General features: G+C 38.2%; 2 protein-coding genes and 1 long non-coding RNA gene across 53 annotated transcripts in view; 2 read left to right on the top strand and 1 right to left on the bottom strand.

The window, feature by feature from the left end:
• LOC105155340 (retrovirus-related Pol polyprotein from transposon TNT 1-94) overlaps window positions 1-17,977 on the top strand; it is a 51,207-nt gene extending 33,230 nt beyond the window's left edge. For 25 of the 50 annotated variants that reach the window (XR_016063578.1, XR_016063579.1, XR_016063600.1 and 22 more), the window contains 6 exons: window positions 29-1,904; window positions 2,162-2,287; window positions 2,587-2,949; window positions 3,024-3,599; window positions 3,965-15,810; window positions 16,580-17,977. This is a non-coding gene — a long non-coding RNA (retrovirus-related Pol polyprotein from transposon TNT 1-94). The remainder of the gene's footprint in view (window positions 1-28; window positions 1,905-2,161; window positions 2,288-2,586; window positions 2,950-3,023; window positions 3,600-3,964; window positions 15,811-16,579) is intronic. The other 25 variants (XR_016063619.1, XR_016063620.1, XR_016063621.1 and 22 more) reach the window with 25 other exon arrangements.
• Window positions 5,842-6,417, top strand: LOC148784601 (uncharacterized). The gene has a single exon (XM_088876907.1). The coding sequence runs from the start codon at window positions 5,842-5,844 to the stop codon at window positions 6,415-6,417; it is 576 nt and encodes a 191-aa protein (XP_088733033.1).
• LOC105176498 (putative L-type lectin-domain containing receptor kinase S.5) lies at window positions 14,758-17,635 on the bottom strand. 2 transcript variants are annotated; one of them, XM_011099318.3, is made up of 3 exons: window positions 17,345-17,486; window positions 16,372-17,228; window positions 14,758-15,795 (listed from the first exon to the last, which is right to left on the bottom strand). In XM_011099318.3, exons 1-3 carry the CDS (start codon window positions 17,359-17,361, stop codon window positions 14,978-14,980), a joined length of 1,692 nt encoding a protein of 563 aa, XP_011097620.1. In that variant the 5' UTR covers window positions 17,362-17,486; the 3' UTR covers window positions 14,758-14,977. The 2 variants fall into 2 exon arrangements, with proteins under 2 accessions (XP_011097620.1, XP_011097619.1); XM_011099317.3 differs by having other exon boundaries at window positions 16,372-17,635.
• Window positions 17,978-18,865: the final 888 nt, after the last annotated feature.

Raw genomic sequence — 18,865 nt, 5'->3', positions numbered from 1 at the left:
CAACTTATTGTTTGCATATGTTGTGCAGTCCATTGCTTCTTTCTGAGCACGTGGCAGTCCAAAGTCGGAGATTTCCCGCCTACTCCCCTGACATTGTCCTATGTATGTGAGAGTGGCTTTTCTGCATCTTTATATGTTAGTGTGGCTATAGATGTGCGCTATGCAGCTTTGCTTTTCCCTGCTCACAGGCTTTTGAGTGTTTTTCAGCTCCATATGTTAAACAAGTGTTGTTCGACGGATGTCGTCCAAGGCATAGGAGCCGTGACTCTTTTTCCCCCCAGTGTTGTTGAGTACATTCTCATTTTGCTTACTTGTTGTTTCCAATGTGTTTCATTGTTTATTGTTTGCGTAGTACTCGATTTCTTACTTAGGATGGTTTGTTTACATGATTCAAGCATCAAATACATCAAATAAATCTTACATGGCTAGTTATGTAAACATTGTAAAAAATAAAAAACCAATACGCCGTGGTGTAAGTTTATGTAAGTTACTTTGAGAGGATGCGTACGGAGATTTGATCCGTCGAGAGACTAACGGAAGAAATGGCTTGAAGCGGCGATTTATAGAAAGATGTGCAAATGCAAAAACCTGACTGAAAAATTTCGTTGGGGGTTTTGACATTTTAGTGCCAATTAGATGGATGGCTTCGTCTAATTGAATTTCTATTCGTTGCTCGCCGTCTCTTCACGTCTCTCTCTGGCCTTTGGATCTCCCAGTGCTATCCCTCTTAAGAATAGAAATTCCCTATGGTTCCGTGGCGCTCCGAGTCTGTGTAATTTTTTATGTGTGGTTTCTTGATAAGATTTTTTATTTTTTTGGTACACTCTATTTAATTACAATATATTTTCCATTATTTATTCACGATGTGAACTAGGTATAAATGCCAAATACATGTGATTCACTACTACTAATTTCCTGCTTAGCATGCATGCCTTTGTGGTTGTTACTTTACAAGCTTTCTCAGTTTCAATCACTTGTAGTCTATCTACATTCCACAAACATATTCAAACAATGTGGTGAGGAATACTTTGTGCATCCATGGTCCTTTGTTATCAACATTAAACTTGTGAATTTGTTGGCTATCCTTGCACATCGACTTTTGTGCACCTTTTTTGTTAAAAAAAAATGATGGAGCACTTTCCCTGGGCTCTTGACTTGTTCAACCCAACTACTTTCTCCTGCTTTGGTTTATTAAGTCACCTATTCGTTTATGAAGGTATGTTCACATTCATTTTGTTTTCACATAGATACTCATTTTCCATTGCTGTGAAATTAGACTATATCCCTATTTATGATCTTCCAATACGAGCATTTTTGTGGTTCTTATTGAATATAAGTTGGTGAAAAGTAAACATCATAGGTAAACTGGGTATGTCTTTTAAATTCTCTCACCATCTTCTTTTACCTCTAGCATAACATGACAACTTTTATTCATTCGTAGCATATTTCTGGACGAATGGCTACAGGTTATTCTGTATTTCTGCAACCTATCACATTGACTGCCCTGATTTTGACTTCTATAGTTTGTAATTCAAATACTAGTTTTTCGACATGCTTCTCTTGCTATGTATTCCAAAGATTGTAATCTGTCTTGAGCATTATGCTAACTTCGAATGGTGTTTGGCATGCATTTTTGAACAAAAGCAATAGATAAGAGATCACATTTGTCCTCGTAAGTTTAACTAAGTCTTGTCGCGTTGTAGAAGCAGTTAAAATTTGCGTGTTGTATCTTCCCCATATCTCTTAATTCTCCCTTAGTTGCACCGAATTTGCTGGTCCCATCTATTCAGGGACTGCATTGTGCATTCTACTGATATTTCATGTAACTAATACACAACGCTGCGGGTGCAGGCCATAGGAAAAAGATACAGATTACTTGCTGAGTATTGCCCAAATTTGACTAGGTATGAAGCTTTTTGGTGCTGAAATACATCAATGAGCTGCTGAATACCGTGCTTTGAGTATGAATGGTGCAGCTCCTATGGACATGTTTGCTGGAATGCAAAAGTTCTCTGAGTGACGAATTGCAATATGAGATTCTAGTTTTGACTGCATGAGTTTAGCCTTCATTCTTGTAGAGTAGTGTGAATAAGTTCTATTTACAAGATCAGCTTCACTTATTTTACTACCATTATTGATGGTGACAAATTGTTGGTCGCAGTTTTCCTTAATCACAAAGGCAGGCTGAAGATGACGAGGCACACACTGCAGAACAAAGTGCAATTAAATTGCGGGCGCAGCAGCATACTTCCAATACATCCAATGTTTCTTCTTTCTCAATTTTCTTGTAATTCTTTCTTAGTTTTTCTTTATCTATTTGTCTATGTTTTTTGGATTATGGCTTATGCTTGTATGGAATATTTAACATGCTTTACGGGTAGTGCTGAAACTTTTGCATTGATTTCTATTGGTATATGGGTATGGGGAGGGATAGTGAAACCTTATACAGAGGGATTTGAAAGTGTTGGGGAGTAAAGTCTGTATGATGACATGTAAGTGTCCAAAGGTTATAGTCTAATCTTATCAGTGATTCAGAGCGTAGGTCTTTTACGAAATGCTGATGTTCGATTGACATTGTTTTGACAGCACTTGATTCGGAGGACTTTTTCCATGGCGACTGTGACGAGGTTGTGCTTGTATACAATCTACCCCTACGGTTTGTGCCTTTGCTTGGTGCTGATAGACTAACGTTTAGTTGAAGAAGGGAACCGATCATGCAATTAACGTGTTCTTAATTTCTTTCCATTGAGAGCTACATGTTTGGATACTTTGGATTTTTTGTAGCCAAATATGGCCATCTTGTAGCCAAACGCCAATGATGCAGTCCATTGGAAATTTTGTGTGTCATAACTCCGTAAGAGCATCTCCTTTTCTGACTTCCATCATAGATTTTGATGCGCACCAGCCCACCACAGTAGGAGCTGACGAGTCAGATCTGGAAAATATTCGGTAGTTGATTTTCTTTCATCACTATGTTGTATTAGTATTTTGTTTTCGTACTCAAATTGGTTGCTACATCTCAGGTATGAAAGTTGCATTGATGCTTCATTACATCAACGTGCCGTTGAAGACCACGCTTTGAGTATGAAAAGTGTAACTCTTATGGCTATGCTTGCCTAAATGCCAAAGTTCCATGAGCAGCAACAGGTTGTATTGCGAAATTTTAAGTTTTGAGTAAACGAGTTTAGCGTTAATTCTTGTAGAGTTGTGTCAATAACATTTGTGTACAAGATTAGCTTCACTTATTTCACTATACGGGTGACCAATTGTCGGTTGTAGTCTTCCTTTATCAGAAAGGCGGAAGATGCCGAGCCACATAGCACAACAAAGTGCAATTCAAATTGCATGCGCAGCAGCAGACTTCCAATGCTTTGGTAGTGACAAATCAACCTGCGAATATTCGCACGCATGCTGTGAACCAGCCTGGTCTTGTCAAGGTGTGCCTAGCATGAGTAATGTGAACCAGCCTGGTCTTGTCAAGGTGTGCCTAGCATGAGTAATGTGGTTACGTGTGATTTCATTTTATAAGCCCCGACACTTATTTTGAGGATTTCGTCCTCATTGAGCCTAGGGTGTCTTAAGACACTCAATTTTTCCAGGTATAGTTCTTCGTCTTGTTTGTGTATATACATATCCAAGTCATTGTTATCTATATTTATGTCAATCAAGATTTATAGTTTCTCATAAGATGGTTTCACTGATCTAATGCATGAGTTCATTAGGATAATTACAATGCCTTGTTTTGTCTGATTAATTTGAGTTGGGTTGGGCATGGGATAGATCCGGTCCGTAGCTTGGCGGGGCAAATCCGGACGCCATATGCGACCCTCTCTGTGGGTCATATATGCAACTGGGTTTTGCAGCCATGGCGGTGCTTGCATCTCGTGCCCATTGTTCCCAAACCTACGCCTCTCTCGGTTTATTTTATTGCTTGGTTTCTTTTTACCACCATTGTTGGTCGCAGTCTTCCTTGATCAGAAAGGCCAAAGATGCCGAGGCACATACTGCACAACAAAGTACAATTAAATTGCAGGCGCAGCAGCGATGCTTTGGTGGTGACAAATCAAAGCCTTGTGAATATTCGCACTCATGCTGTGAACTAGCTTGGTGTTGCCCAGGTACCTAGCATGACTAATGCAGTGAGATATCATTTCTTGTTATAAGCCCCAACACTGATATTGAGGATTTGTTTTTTCTCGTTGTAAAAATATAATCCAACATTGAGGACACGATGAGAGCGATGCTGAACACAGGGCAAGACATGCAAATGGGGCTCTTGAGACTCCGAGTGTAGTGGATCCTCAATTGCGTATGTCCTGATTTTCTTGGGGATCTTTAAGTTCATTGGGCCAGTTCACCAGGAGTGGTTTCTGACTCGGAAGGTGGTGCAAATGCAGAGATGCATCAGCCATTGCACGTGTTGAAGAACAAACTCAAACTGTCTCATGCTGTCCACGGGTGTACTGCTTCGTCTTGTTTGTATATGCATATCCAAGTCATTCTTTATAGTATTTATGTCAATCCAGATTCATAGTCGCTCATAAGATGGTTTCGCTGATCCTATGCATGGTTTCATTAGCCTAATATCTATGGATCATTTTGTTTGATTAATTGCAGTTGGGTCGGGCATGGAACACATCCGACCCATAGCTTGGCGGGCCAAATTGGGATGGCATATATGCCCCTCTCAATTGTGTTCTTACTGCTGCATCTTTTGTTTTGTGTGTTAATTTTCCTTGGGTTTTCCTTTCTCAATTTTCTTATAATTCTTTCTTTGTTTTTTTTAATCTCTTTGTCTATGCTTTGTGGATTATGCCTTATGCTTTTATGGAACGAACATGCTCTCTGGGTATTGCTGAAACTTTTGCATTGATTTCTATAAGTTTATGGGTGTGGGAGATCCAGTGAAACTAGGTATTGATGGAGTTATTGTTGAAATTTTATTCTAATTTCTTGAAATTCAAATATTTGGATGAGGGAGGAAAAATGAATTTTGATTTACCACAACACATTTGGATTAAGTTTCATTTCAATACTCAATTGCCTCTTTAATCAAAATCCTCTTTAATCAAAATCAATTCACAATGCAGCTGTTTCAATTTCTAGTATGAATTGATTGCAATTCTACCGTTACTGGAGGATTAATGTTGTAACCTTCAAATTGGAATGAAGGTCATTCATGCCGTGTTCAATTCCTGCATTCATCTTGAAGAAATGACCTCTATATATAGCTGCAATTTTTCATTTGAGAATACACAACATTCTCACTTCTCCCTAAATACTCTCGATTGCCCTTTTTCACTTGGCATTTGTATTTCTTTCAAATTCTGGTATTTGAGTCTCTTGTTTCGATAAGCTTCTGAGTGTTTGATCGAGGTGTTCTTTCGGTATAGTGTTAAAACCGAAAGAACTGTAATCGTCTTATTCTGGGAGAAATTACGTTGCACCCGGTGCACTGCTGATACGGGGCGTATATTTTCTTCAAGGCAAGCAGTTATTCTGCGATTCGGTTAAAAGTTAACGACGTCAAATTGGACTGAGAATTGTTACGATACATTCTCGTTGTAAGTTTTCAATTTAAATTTCTTGTCATAAATAGCGTTTCTAATTGCTTTATGTTACTTGTTCCAACGTGGCTTTATTGCTTTTGATTTCTAAATCCGATTGTATTATTTCAAAACGTCGTTTCGATTGCTTGAAACTAAATATTTTTCCAACAATCTTGAAGAAAATATACAGGTTTTGAAAAATCGGATTTTGTCGTTGGAACTGTTTTGGAAAACGCTATTTTCAAACTCTTTTTTTTTTAAACGTTACTTTTAGTTTCCTAAAATACTAAAGATGGCCGAGCCGATTTCTATTGCAATTTCGATCACACAAAAGGTCGACTTGACCGGTTTACCGGACAAGTTTTCGAGCCAATTTTTCAAACGCTGGCAACAACAAATGAAAATTCGATTGACAATGAAAGAACTCTTGTCAGTGATTCAGGTGATCAGACCTGAACCAACTAATACCGATCCCAAAACTGCTGAGATAGCGCAATGGACAGAAAGGGATCAAATAGGCAGAGGAGCAATTTTGTCAGCCTTGTCAAATATGCTCTTCGATGTCTATTATTCCGATTCTTACACTGCTAAGTCTCTATGGGATGAGTTGGACCGAAAATATAATACTGAAGAGCAAGGGCTCGAAAAGTATTTTGTTTCCAAGTTCATGAGGTATCAAATGGTTGAGGATCGGTCTGTAGCCGAACAGACTCATGAAATTATCAACCTTGAGCATGCTCTGGTTGATGCTGAGATGAAGCTTCCCGAGAAGTTTGTGGCCATGTTCATAGTGAACAAATTTCCCAAATTCTGGGAAAATTTTGGCATCACACTCAAGCATCAGAAAGGGAGATTGTCTCTGTATTGAGGAAGAACATAGAAATCAAACGCACAAGATGTCTGTTGAACATCAACCAAGAGCCAATCTTATAGTGGAGAAACAGAAAGTGAATAAGATTAACACGAACTCGAAAGCCATCAATAAAAGCAAGGCCTCCAAAAGTAAGAAACCAAAAGCAAACAAACCATGCTGGAACTGTGGGCAGGTTGGACACTGGTCCAAGCTTTGTCCTAATAAAAAGGCCAAGATTGGGCAAATAGCTGTCGACATGGTTGTGGGAGGTTCTAGCGGCGGTAGCACCTCAGGAGCAACTGATGGGTATGTAACTGTACAACCCGAACTCCTGACTATTTACGAACCATATGATTGGTTGATTGACACTGGAGCGAATGTTCACGGTTGTGCTGATAAATCTCTCTTTGTGTGTTATCAGGCCATCAGTGGAAGGACAGTAAGCATGGGGAACTCCAGTACAACTGAAGTACTTGGGATAGGAAGCGTGGACTTGAAATTTCCTTCAGGGCGCATTTTGTCGCTAAAAAGAGTTCACCATGTACCCACTGTCAGAAGAAACATCATTAGTGGTTCTGTAATAGTTATGAAGGGATATGAATTGGTTTTTAAATTTAATAAAGTTGTATTCAACAATTTGGTATTTTTGTTGGTAAAGGCTATTTAGACGATGGCTTGTTCAATATTCGAGTTGATAATAATAAAATTGATGTTTCTGATTTTATTATATTGAATGTTGAATCTTCTACTCTGTGGCATAGTAGGTTAGGTCATTTAAATTTCAATTCGATCAAACGAATGATGAATTTGAATTTAATTCCTAGTCAAAATATTGAACGAAATCACAAATGCAAAGTTTGTGTAGAAGCTAAACAAGTTAGGAAACCCTATCAATCAATTGAAAGGGATTCGAAAATACTTGATTTAGTTCACACTGATATTTGTGAGTTCAATGGAGTTTTGACCAGTGACCACAAACGATATTTTATCACCTTTATAGATGATTGCAGTAGATATTGTTATGTGTTTCTCATGAAAAATAAGGATGAAGCCTTAGACAAATTTATTTTGTTTAAAAATGAAGCAGAAATCCAAACTGGTAAGAAACTTAAAAGACTAAGGTCCGATAGAGGAGGAGAGTATGAGTCAAGTAAGTTCAATGAATATTGTCAAACTTGTGGCATTGTTCATGAAGAGACTCCTCCATATTCCCCTTCGTCTAATGGAATGGCTGAATGAAAGAATAGAACATTCAATGACATGATTAACAATCTCCTACTAACCTCCGGGTTACCAAAGTATTTGTGGGGAGAGACTTTGAATACGGCTTGCCATATTCTGAATAGTGTCCCTCTGAAACACAATACGAGTACTCCTTTTGAGTTGTGGAAAGGTAGGAAACCAAGTCTCAAATACTTTCGAGTGTGGGGGTGCCTAGCAAAAGTGCTAGTCCCAGAACGACAAACAAAAGAAATTGGATCCTAAGACTGTCGATGTTGTGTTCTTGGGCTATGTGGAGACAAGTTATACCTTAAGATTTCTGGTTATTAAATCAGAAATGCCAAGCATTGAGGTCAACACAATAGTCGAATTTCGTGATGTTGTATTCCTAGAAGATGTATTTCCTTTAAAAATAGGAATACCTTCAAATGTTTCGCTTCATGATTCACTTGCCTCCACATCTATTCCTGAACATGTGGAAAAGATGTCAAATGTGGGGGTTAGTCATAGTAGTTCTAATCAGACTCATGAGGAGTCAGATGAATCTAGACGGAGTAAGAGAGCTAGGATTATCAAGGATTTTGGAAGTGACTTTGTCACTTACAACATCGAGGATGATCCGATTACTTTCAAAGATGTTATGGCTTCTAAGAAAAGAAGCTGTCAAAAGTGAGATAGACTCCATTGTTTTCAATGGAACATGGGTGCTAGTCGATCTCCCTCCGAGGTGTACTACTATTGGGTGTAAGTGGATCTTTAAAAGGAAACTGAAACCTGATGGGACCATAGATAAGTTTAAAGCCAGATTGGTGGCTAAAGGGTTTCAACAAAAGGAGGGAATAGATTATTTCGATACTTATTCTCCGGTAGCTCGATTGACTACAATCTGGGTGTTTATAGCACTTACTTCGGTGTATAATCTCCCGATTCATCAGATGGATGTGAAAATGGCCTTCTTGTATGGTGAACTCGAGGAAGAAATTTACATGGATCAGCCTGAGGGGTTTGTAGCTCATGGTAACGAGCATAAAGTTTGTAAACTTGTTAAGTCTCTATATGGACTTAAACAAGCACCCAAACAGTGGCATGAAAAGTTTGACAAAACTATTTTTGCATTTGGCTTCACTGTAAATGAGAATGATAAGTGTATATACTGCAATGTTAAAGGAGATAAGATGATAATTCTATGCCTGTATGTGGATGATATTCTGTTAATAGGATCTTGTCTAGATATTATTACCGAAACCACGTCATTTTTGAAAAATAAGTTTGAAATGAAGGATATGGGTGAGGCTAATGTGATTCTTGGCATCGAGTTGACTCGGTCAACTGATGGGATAGTCATTTCTCAATCTCATTATATTGAGAAGATAATTGAGAAATTTGGTTATCAAAATAGTAGAATTGCTAAAACACCATATGATCCTTCTGTAGCTTTATTCAAAAATGAAAGTGGTGTTCCGGTTGCACAACTAAGGTATTCCCAAATTATTGGGAGCTTACAGTATCTGGCGAATGGCACGAGACCAGATATATCTTTTTCTGTCTCTAAGCTAGCTAGATACACTAGTTGTCCTGACAAAATCCATTGGGGTGCTTTGGATAGAGTACTAAGGTACTTAAAGGGCTCGGTGTCACTGGCCATACATTATGGCAGATTCCCTACAATTCTTGAGGGATATAGTGATGCTAGCTAGATAGCCAATAACTACGGGAGTAATGGGTGTTCAGGATATGTTTTTACTTTAGGTGGGGGTGCAGTCTCCTGAAAGTCTGCAAAACAGACTTTGATAACCCGGTCTACGTTCGAAGCCGAGTTATGTGCGTTAGATACGACTGGTACTGAGGCAGAATGGCTATTTGGGTTGTTATCACAACTTTCCATTGTAAGTCAGCCTCTTTCACCGATTGTTGTACATTGTGATAGCCAAACCATAATAGCAAAGGTGAGGAGTTGTAAATACAATCAAAAGACCAAACGATATATCCAAGTTAGACTGAAGTCTATAAGGGCATTAGTGTCGGACACAGTAATGGGCATTGACTTTGTGGGAACAAAGGATAATGTGGCTGATCCTTTGACGAAAGGATTGAATCTGTCACAAGTTCATAAGTCCAGATTGGGGATGGGACTGAAAACCCATGAGTGATATATCTACGACGGCAACCCAACCTTTTAAGTGGAGATCCCACAAAGAAGGTTCAATGTGGTATCAACAAGTCGTAAGGGTATGTCAAAGCACCAAATAGACTGATACTTTGTATCTGGAGTCTGTCCCCTGAAATTCTGGAAGGTACTGCTACTGCAAGTATAGTAAGAGTTCATCTCTGAATGTGGTCAAGTCTTATAAGACGAGATGATAGCAGTGCATCCTTGGAGATGCCCAACTAAGTGAATGTCGTTTTTTGGCCGCAACTAAGGAATTGGGTTATTCCTGAAAGCATTCATGAATAGGATCAGGATACATGGCCTAAGTGTCAACCCTAAAGATCAACACAAAGCTGGTGGCTTGTTATTACTGACAGACGTTGTCACACTCACAGGCTTAAATTCAAGGCTTAGTTCCATTTGACCTGGTGATAACTAACGTCATATAACTTAGACAGTGGTTCAAAGCAGAAGGTACCATTGTTGAAAGCAAGTCATGGAAACTTGAGTTCAAATCTATGAATTTGTGGGGGATTGTTGAAATTTTATTCTGATTTCTTGAAATTCAAAGATTTAGATGAGGGAGGAAAAATGAATTTTGATTTACCACAACACATTTGGATTAAGTTTCATTTCAATACTCAATTGCCTCTTTAATCAAAATCCTCTTTAATCAAAATCAATTCACAATGCAGCTGTTTCAATTTCTAGTATGAATTGATTGCAATTCTGCCGTTACTGGAGGATTAATGTTGTAACCTTCAAATTGGAATGAAGGTCATTCATGCCGTGTTCAATTCCTGCATTCATCTTGAAGAAATGACCTCTATATATAGCTGCAATTTTTCATTTGAGAATACACAACATTCTCACTTCTCCCTAAACACTCTCGATTGCCCTTTTTCACTTGGCATTCGTATTTCTTTCAAATTCTGGTATTTGAGTCTCTTGTTTCGATAAGCTTCTGAGTGTTTGATCGAGGTGTTCTTCCGGTATAGTACTAAAACCGAAAGAACTGTAACCGTCTTATCTTGGGAGAAATTACGTTGCACCCGGTGCGCTGCTGATATAGGGCGTATATTTTCTTCAAGGCAAGCAGTTATTCTGCGATTCGGTTAAAAATTAACGACTTCAAATTGGACTGAGAATTGTTACGATACAATTCTCGTTGTAAGTTTTCGATTTAAATTTCTTGTCATAAATAGCGTCTCTAATTGCTTTATGTTACTTGTTCCAACGTGGCTTTATTGCTTTTGATTTCTAAATCCGATTGTATTATTTCAAAACGTCGTTTCGATTGCTTGAAACCAAATATTTTTCCAACAGTTATAACTTTTGTCTGCTATCTTCAATCTGATCCAGAGGGATTCGGAAGTGTTGGGAAGTCAAATGTATATGATGACACGTAAGTGTCTAAAGGTTATCGTCTAATCTTATTTGTGACTTAAAGCGCAAGTATTTTAGAAAATGCTGTTGTGCGATTGACATGGTTTTCCAGCACTTGATTTGGAGGACTTTTGCCATGGCGACTGTGATGAGGTCTGTGCTTATATACACTCTACGAGGGACGGTTCGTGACTTTGCGTGGTGCTGGATAGACTAACAGTTAGTTGAAGAAGGCAACCGATTATGCAGTTAACATGTTCTTAATTTCTTTCCATTGTGTTACTGGCTGAATTGATACTGGCTTAACATGGATGCATTTTAAAGCGAAAAACATGTTTCTTGTCTCTTATGAAAGAAGAACATATGAAAGGCTACTTTGTTCTTGCTGAATTCATTCTTCTACTGATTTTGTGAATGTGGCTAAACTAGGTCTTGTCCTTACATACCAGTGACGGAGATTCACACTCGCCCTGAGGTGGCAGGTGGGTAGAAGTGCTTTGGACATGCAAGCATTTTAGTTTCCCTATTCAATCTTGTGTTGATACAAGGCCAAACTTGGTTGTTTCATGCAGACAGAGAAATTGAACAATATTGTTCTTTGATTGTTCTATCCCTGCTACATTAAAGCATTTTAAAGTGAAGAACTTTGTTCTTGTCTCTCTTGAAAGAGAAACCAAAGGAAGGTTACTATCTCCATTCAATCTTCTGCTGATACTTTGTTTAATCAACCGAACATGGTCTTTGTACTGTATAGAGCAACAGAACCATTTATTCTTACCTTATTTAATCATCCACTGATGTTTGTGCTACCGGCCGAATTGATGTTGGCTTAACATGAATGCATTTCAAAAGGGAAACACATTCTTCTTGTCTCTCTGAAAAGAGGAACATATAGAAGGCTATTTTGTTCTTGCTGCATTCAATCTTCTGCTGATTTTGTGCATTCAGCTAAACTAGGCCTTGCCGCTATATAAAGAGAAACAGAAACAGGTGATGGTGTTCTCATCCTAGTCAACTTCTGCTTGTACTGTAACTAATGAAAACTGGAAAGACATACCAAAGGTGGAGTTTCACTCTTGCTCTGAGGTAGATGGTGGATAGAAGCTCTCGTGTTGCCTGGTTTGTGGTAGTTCTTGCATCTTCCGTCTGGCTTCTTGGTTAGTTCTTCCATTATTCTTCTAGTTCTTGTTTCTTGTTTATGTGGCTCAATTGTGTCTTATCACTCTACAAAGAGAAACAAAAAGAACATTGCATTGTTCTAACCCTATTCAATCTTGTGTTGATATATTGTGTTTGGTATAACATGAAAGCGTTTTAATTTAAAGAACTGTGCTTGTAAGTGTTGAAAAAGAAACAAAGAATGTTACATTGTTGTTTCCCAATTTAATAACGAACGCATTAAATGGGGTTTAACATGAACGCTTTAGATAAAGAAAAAATTTGGCTTTCTTTCCAGAGGATGGTTGCCTTAACTTGAACGCAATCCACTAGCAAGCTGCCTATTCTGACTCCGAGGAAGAATAGAATAGCAGCACTACCTATCTATTCCCAGAGTTAGATGTTTAGATGCTCTGAGTTCCTTCTTTGAGCCATGAGTTCTGAGCTAGATGGATGTTAGATGCTAGAGTTAGAGTCCGGACTTGAGTTATGTAGCTATTGAGTTGCCTCTTTATCTTCTTTTTCCTTCTATAAATAGTCCTTTTGGCAGCCTTATAGATTGCTAAAGAGCTATAAGATAGTACAAGGACTCTAAAAGGGCCCGGACCATCTTCTGAATCCTTCCAGGACGAGGGTCAGAATCTGCTTTGATTCACGTCCTGGAAGGGATTTTACGAACACCCTAGAAAGTGGAACGGAAAAATCTCTACATTGTCGTGACATTGTTCACTCTTCTGTTGATGTTTTGTCGTTCTGCTTGAGGATGGCTGCCTCAACATGAGGCCATTTTAAATAATGAACTTGGTCTTGTCACTCTAGAAATAAACAGCATAGAAGGCTGTGTATTCTCCCAACGAGTGCCATAGTATGTCAGTACTTTTTCTGTCCAGCGTTATTTTGCTGAATCTTCTGCTGATGGTTTGTGTTTGTGGCCCATAGTATTCTTGGCTTAACATGAAAATATGCTTAAGTATTTTAAAGTTTATAGTTAAATTGGAGACCGATCTCTGTGATAGAAAATGCAAAATCTGGATATTATGATTCGTCTTGAGATTATGCAGGTATATGGATTCTGCCTTTTAGGCAATCAGAATACTTCCAAATTACCAATTCTCGGCAGTGATACAATATTCATTCTTGAAGGTCTGATGCTGTATTAATGTAATGACTTTGTTGTTCACTGGCAAACTTGAATAGCAGCAGTGGTAGAGTCGATGTTTGCAATCTAGTGTTGGCAACCTCATGAGGTATTTGATCATATTTTAACATCTGCAGATATTATACATTGTGGTGATGTATTTGTTATTTATTTATTCTTTTTTCTTTCTTTTTTTTTGGAACCAATCATCCTTACCTTTTCCAGTTTTCCCGGCAAACAAAATTGTGATGATCTGAATGAATATGACGTTAATGTTTTGAGTCACTTTTAACTTTGAAAGCAGGAAAATTGAGAAGCTTTTTTTCTATAAAGATGGTGGTAATTACACTTCATACTTTATGTAGTTAAAGTTGTGTTCTTGAATTAATTGCTCTCTTTCCGTCAAAAGAAAAAATTGCACTTACACCCCGTCCAAAAATTCTCTATTTACACCTAACCTCTTCCTTTAGGGTTTGAACAAAAAATGCTGATTTTAACCAAAAAAATAAAATTTCATTTTTAATTGTGTTAAATCATAGAAATTTCATCTACTACATGCAAAATTTACAAGAATACTCCCTCTTTTAATTTTCATTACATAGATTAAGTGTAAGGAGGAAGAACTCCTATCATCAAGGTAGCAAGTTTAGCTCTTGGTGGTTAATTAGTTCTGTACTACTTCTTGAGCTGAGATGATTGAAGATCTGTTTTTTATCACATTGCGGGTGATTTGGTTTGGGTTGGAAGATTGATATGACGTCTTGTTATTTCTAGGGATTTGGGGGGTCGGCTGAAGGATTCTTGAACTGGAATGTGAATGAGAGTGTGTACGTTTGCATGTGTCAACCAATGTGCGTGTCTGTAAACCACATTCAGCCAAAGTGTGGCATGCAACACTCAAAATCTCAGATTGGTCATTCTGTTATAAATTCTGTTTTGTTTGCCGAGTGTTATAGTCTTGTGGGCTTGTAGTAGCTGCTGAGTTCCGCGTTGTCTTTGGCTCTTACTTCTCTAGCCGGGAGTGTCCATGACATGTTTGATATGTGGTCTGCGTGCGCGTATTGATTGGGAGGAGCGAGGTTTTATGTTGCTTTTTAGTCCTGAATTCGTTACTATGTTCAATGGTCTAATTTGTTTGTTTTTCTATGTAGATATTGCAGGAATAATGACTAGTATCAGTAAAGAGTCGAGCAGCTAAATTTAGTGATTTCTGGAATTATCTAGTCTTGTATATAAGGTCCATCTCTCTTCCTACGAGGTACCACGTAAGAAATTAAGATTGTGTTAGTTTAGTTTCCAATAATAATTTGAGATATGATTCTTTCCTTCATAATAATGAATTTATGAATATAATTTTGTCCTCCAAACAAGTGAAAAAGTAAGTCAGTGTCGGATAATCTCCTACATAAGTGAAAATGGGATAGAAACAAGATTTGTTAGAGAAGAAGGCTATGCGGTCAAAGGAGGAGGAAAAGAGGAGAATAAAGAATATAAACTGCTGAGAGATTTTTTCGATAAAGCTGCTATACCAAAAGAGCAGATGTGTCCGACATTGCACCCTCTGTACGAAATTCCAGTGGATTTGATCCTGAAACAAAACTTGAACTTGTAATTGACATTGTTCCGATTGAATCCATATCCATTGGTCCGTCTGCAGGCCATACAAAAGCTGGCTTGAAGGGCGGAACTGTAGGCACTGGCATCGTTCCTGATATGATCTGAAGGATGGCCTGTGTTTTAGGCCTCTCACTGGCTATAGGATGTGAACATGCTAACCCCAGCAGAAGCAGTCTCTCAGCTTCTTCAGCTGTATAATTGTCGCTCAACCTTGGATCCACAGCTTCAAGTAATTTGTCATCCCTATGCAACAGCCAAACCCAATCCACCAAGAATTGGAAGCCAGCAATCTTTGTCCCAGGTCGTTGTCCACAAACAATTTCCAGCAACACAGCCCCGAATGCATATACATCAGAATGTTGTGTGGCTTTTCCCGTAAGGAAACATTCCGGGGCAATGTATCCCATTGTGCCTAGCACTCCCTCAGCCTCTTCATACGAGGTCTTCCCATTTTCCAGCGCCCTTGCAAGGCCAAAATCTCCTAGACGAGCATTGAATTCAGAATCAAGCATAATGTTGCTGGCTTTAAGGTCTCGGTGTACCACCCTATGGTCGTAATCATTGTGAAGATAGTGCAGAGCTGAAGCCACCCCTGAAATGATTTTGTGGCGGAGATCCCATTCCAAGGGTTCTCTGTTTGGCCCAATAAAAAGGTGCTGGTCTAGGCTGCCGTTAGGCATGTACTCGTAGATGAGCAGGAGCTTCCGGTTCTTGTGGCACCATCCTGTTTAACAGATAAGTAAGTCACTCTTTTTCTTTCTGATCTCTTTCTTTTTTAAGCATCACTGTTTTATCAGTTGTTCATTCTGTAAATCGATACTTCAAGTGAATTGGTTCCTTATGTTTAGAAAATATAATTTACCACATTTGTGCAAACCTAAGACAGCTTAATGGCCAGGGTTAAGACTAGGTATCAGAGAAGACAAAATATTTATTAGATTAAGTTATACATTGATTATTGAGTGTGGAAATTTCACATAGATGATATTGAGTTGTAAACTGACTTTAGCTCTACATTTTCAGAAGTTTATAGAAGTCTGGTGGTGACATGACTGGATTCCGCCAAATTTGCTAACTACCGGGGTAATTGTTAGTAGGAAATAAGCAATAAGGGAGGATATTGTAATTCTCAAAACAAAAAGGGAGCTTTTTTCAGTAGCAGGGGAAAGTGGTGTAATTAGTCCATGTAATATAAGATGAAACAGCAAATTGGAATAGAAGATTGAAACTAGTAGTTGAATGCTGAGTAAATTAAGGAAGGATTTGTGAATCATAAAAACTCTGCAAAAAGTTAACATACCTAGTAATTTGACAAGATGCTTGTGCCGGAGACGGTTGATAATGGTAAGCTCAGCCAAGAAATCATACTGCCCTTTAATACTTTCCCTGGAAAACCATTTTACTGCAATTTCTGTATTCTCCTTAGCCAACAACCCTCTGTACACCACTCCAAAACCTCCCTGTCCAAGCTTGTTCTTCTCATGAAAATTGTTGGTCGCCCTTTTCAGGTCACTGTATTTGAACTCTCTCGGCGTTCCAGGCAGACATTTCAGTCTTCCCAACAAGTTGCTTTTCGAGGATGCCTCTTTCTGCTTGAGGAAACAATATCCAAACCCGGCTGCACCCACTAGCACCAGCATCAGCACCGTCACCCCAGCCCCCAGCATTATCTTCTGCCGTTTATCAGGCCATTTATCAGGCGATTTATCAGGATCAGGAAAGTAGTGGACAGTCAAATTCCACCTTATTACACTATTCAATTGGGAGTCATTCCCTGTAGATGCTGAGAACCCAAAGTAAGAATACTGATTTACATAATCTCTCAGGTTCAGATCTGCTGATAATATGGGGGAGCTAGGCTTGGGTGGGATGGCACCATTAAGCTCGGCCTGTTCTGCCATATACACATCAAGGACCTTATTAAGGCCATCATAATCCACCCAAACATTGTAGAACCTGGCTCCTATTGGGGCAATAGTAATGTTGTGGGGTGTCAAAGACTCAGTCTTGATGGACCTGACACTGTTCACATCAATTCCCACATGGTTGTTGTCGGGATCAAAGTACTGCTTGAACGTGTCAAATTCCACTGCTATTAACTTGTTTCTGTGACTGTTGTCCGTCATTGAATTCGTCAGGCCGAGAAACTGGCCGAAGCTGTTGGGGGGCAGGAGGAGGTCAGGGGCAATCAAGAAAGCCAAGCCTTCACCTGTGGTGTTATCATTTCTGATCCTGTAAACATTGAACAGAAAGGAAGTATTGAAAGATGCTACCTTGGGTTGGCTCGCATGGTCGTCCCACAGCTTGAAAGGCTGTTTTAGGAGGATTCTTGCTGAATTGTAAGTCATCATCATGTCTTCTTCAACAGCAGAATAATCTGGGGTCAACTGAAGGGCACCGTTGTTGATGAGTGCAGGACTTATAACCTCAAAGATTTCGTAGTGTGATGGATTGAAATGGCCGTATTCTGCACTGAAAGTTTTGAGGTTCGCACTTTCGGCAACGGCTGGGAAACAGTAGAGAAAAGATATGGCGATGAGGATAAAATTTGCAGTAAGTTTCATCGTTTCATGTGGATTGGGGGAACCAAAGGAGCATACTCGTTGGAGTATGTTATATCTCTTTTCTTCATTCCCTTCAACATACAGCACGTTGGCATGATGGGGAAAGTTGATATTTTATGCCAGGTCCATATAAAAATTCTGGTTTACATCTTGTTTTCTTCTTGCATTTCTCGGAATTTGCATATACATATATATATGTCTACCTACCTCTTGCTCCATTGCTTGGAACTTGCCTAAGTTGTTTCTCATTTATGTGTCGGCACACACATACATACCATACCCTTCTTCCATTTCTTGGCAGTGGCCTCTCTTATGTCTATATATATCTATATAAACGTGTTAGTCATTGTTATTTTTTGATTCGACTAAATTCAAAATTTTTCATACCAATTATACAAATTTTATAAATTACCACCTTCTAAATTGGTAGAATTAATTATAGCAAAAGAAAAGTGGATTTCTTTTTTTAATAAAAATAAGGTGATTCTGCTAAAAGATAAACAACATAAATCTAAATTTTGATAAGGAACATTGACGGTTCTTGAAATTAAGTTTAAAGATTACGTCCCCTTAGAAGGCGTTAGGTGTAATGTACTTTAGAGGGTTTTTGTGTGAACTTTTGTTATTGTGTATTTGTAATTACAACTACAATCTCAAATAATGTAATTGTAATTTTACAGAAATTAAAGAGCATTTGTGTATTTAAACTTAACTTAAAAATGACATCAATGGAAAATAAAAGTAGTAAATCACTCCAAGATGTGCATTTTGATAAAACTAATAAAATTTCATAATAGTTCTGCACCATCATAATTTCATATAAGAAATGTCTGTTCATTGTGACAGCTCATTTCTTGGATTTGGATAAGATACTTTATTATTTTATATAAATTTGGATATTAGTGAACTATAATCTAGATATAGACTTCTTTTATTTCCATTTAATACGTAAGAACAACATTCGCACTTTTCCGAAAATTCTTTATTTACAGTTATATCCCTTTCGTTTGGATTTAAATGCTAACCCCTTTACATCCTTTTAACTTTATACTTTATGCATTATATTTATCCTTTTACAAGTATAAAAAAGTATTACCATATAGGGAATTTTTGTCAATAAATGATACAGAATGTTGAATAAGAGATAAATTTAAAAGTTTATGTATTTTTTTTTTACATCAGTATTTTTCATGTAAATCCTAATAAAGAGGTATAATGGAGCATTTTTTA

Source organism: Sesamum indicum, linkage group LG13 (assembly GCF_026168435.1).
Source record: "Sesamum indicum cultivar Baizhima isolate 11 linkage group LG13, ASM2616843v1, whole genome shotgun sequence".
Classification (NCBI taxonomy): domain Eukaryota; kingdom Viridiplantae; phylum Streptophyta; class Magnoliopsida; order Lamiales; family Pedaliaceae; genus Sesamum; species Sesamum indicum.
The sequence above is the reverse complement of the archived record's forward strand: the minus strand, read 5'-3'. Positions and strand labels throughout refer to the sequence as shown.

Bases quoted from the DNA above. Each gene is read 5' to 3' on its own strand.
- LOC148784601 (XM_088876907.1), top strand. From the start codon at position 5,842: ATGGCCGAGCCGATTTCTATTGCAATTTCGATCACACAAAAGGTCGAC.
- LOC105176498 (XM_011099317.3), bottom strand. From the start codon at position 17,635: ATGAAACTTACTGCAAATTTTATCCTCATCGCCATATCTTTTCTCTAC. The intron at 15,796-16,371 runs GTATGTTAACTT...TCTGTTAAACAG, and splicing joins GCATCTTGTCAAATTACTAG to GATGGTGCCACAAGAACCGG.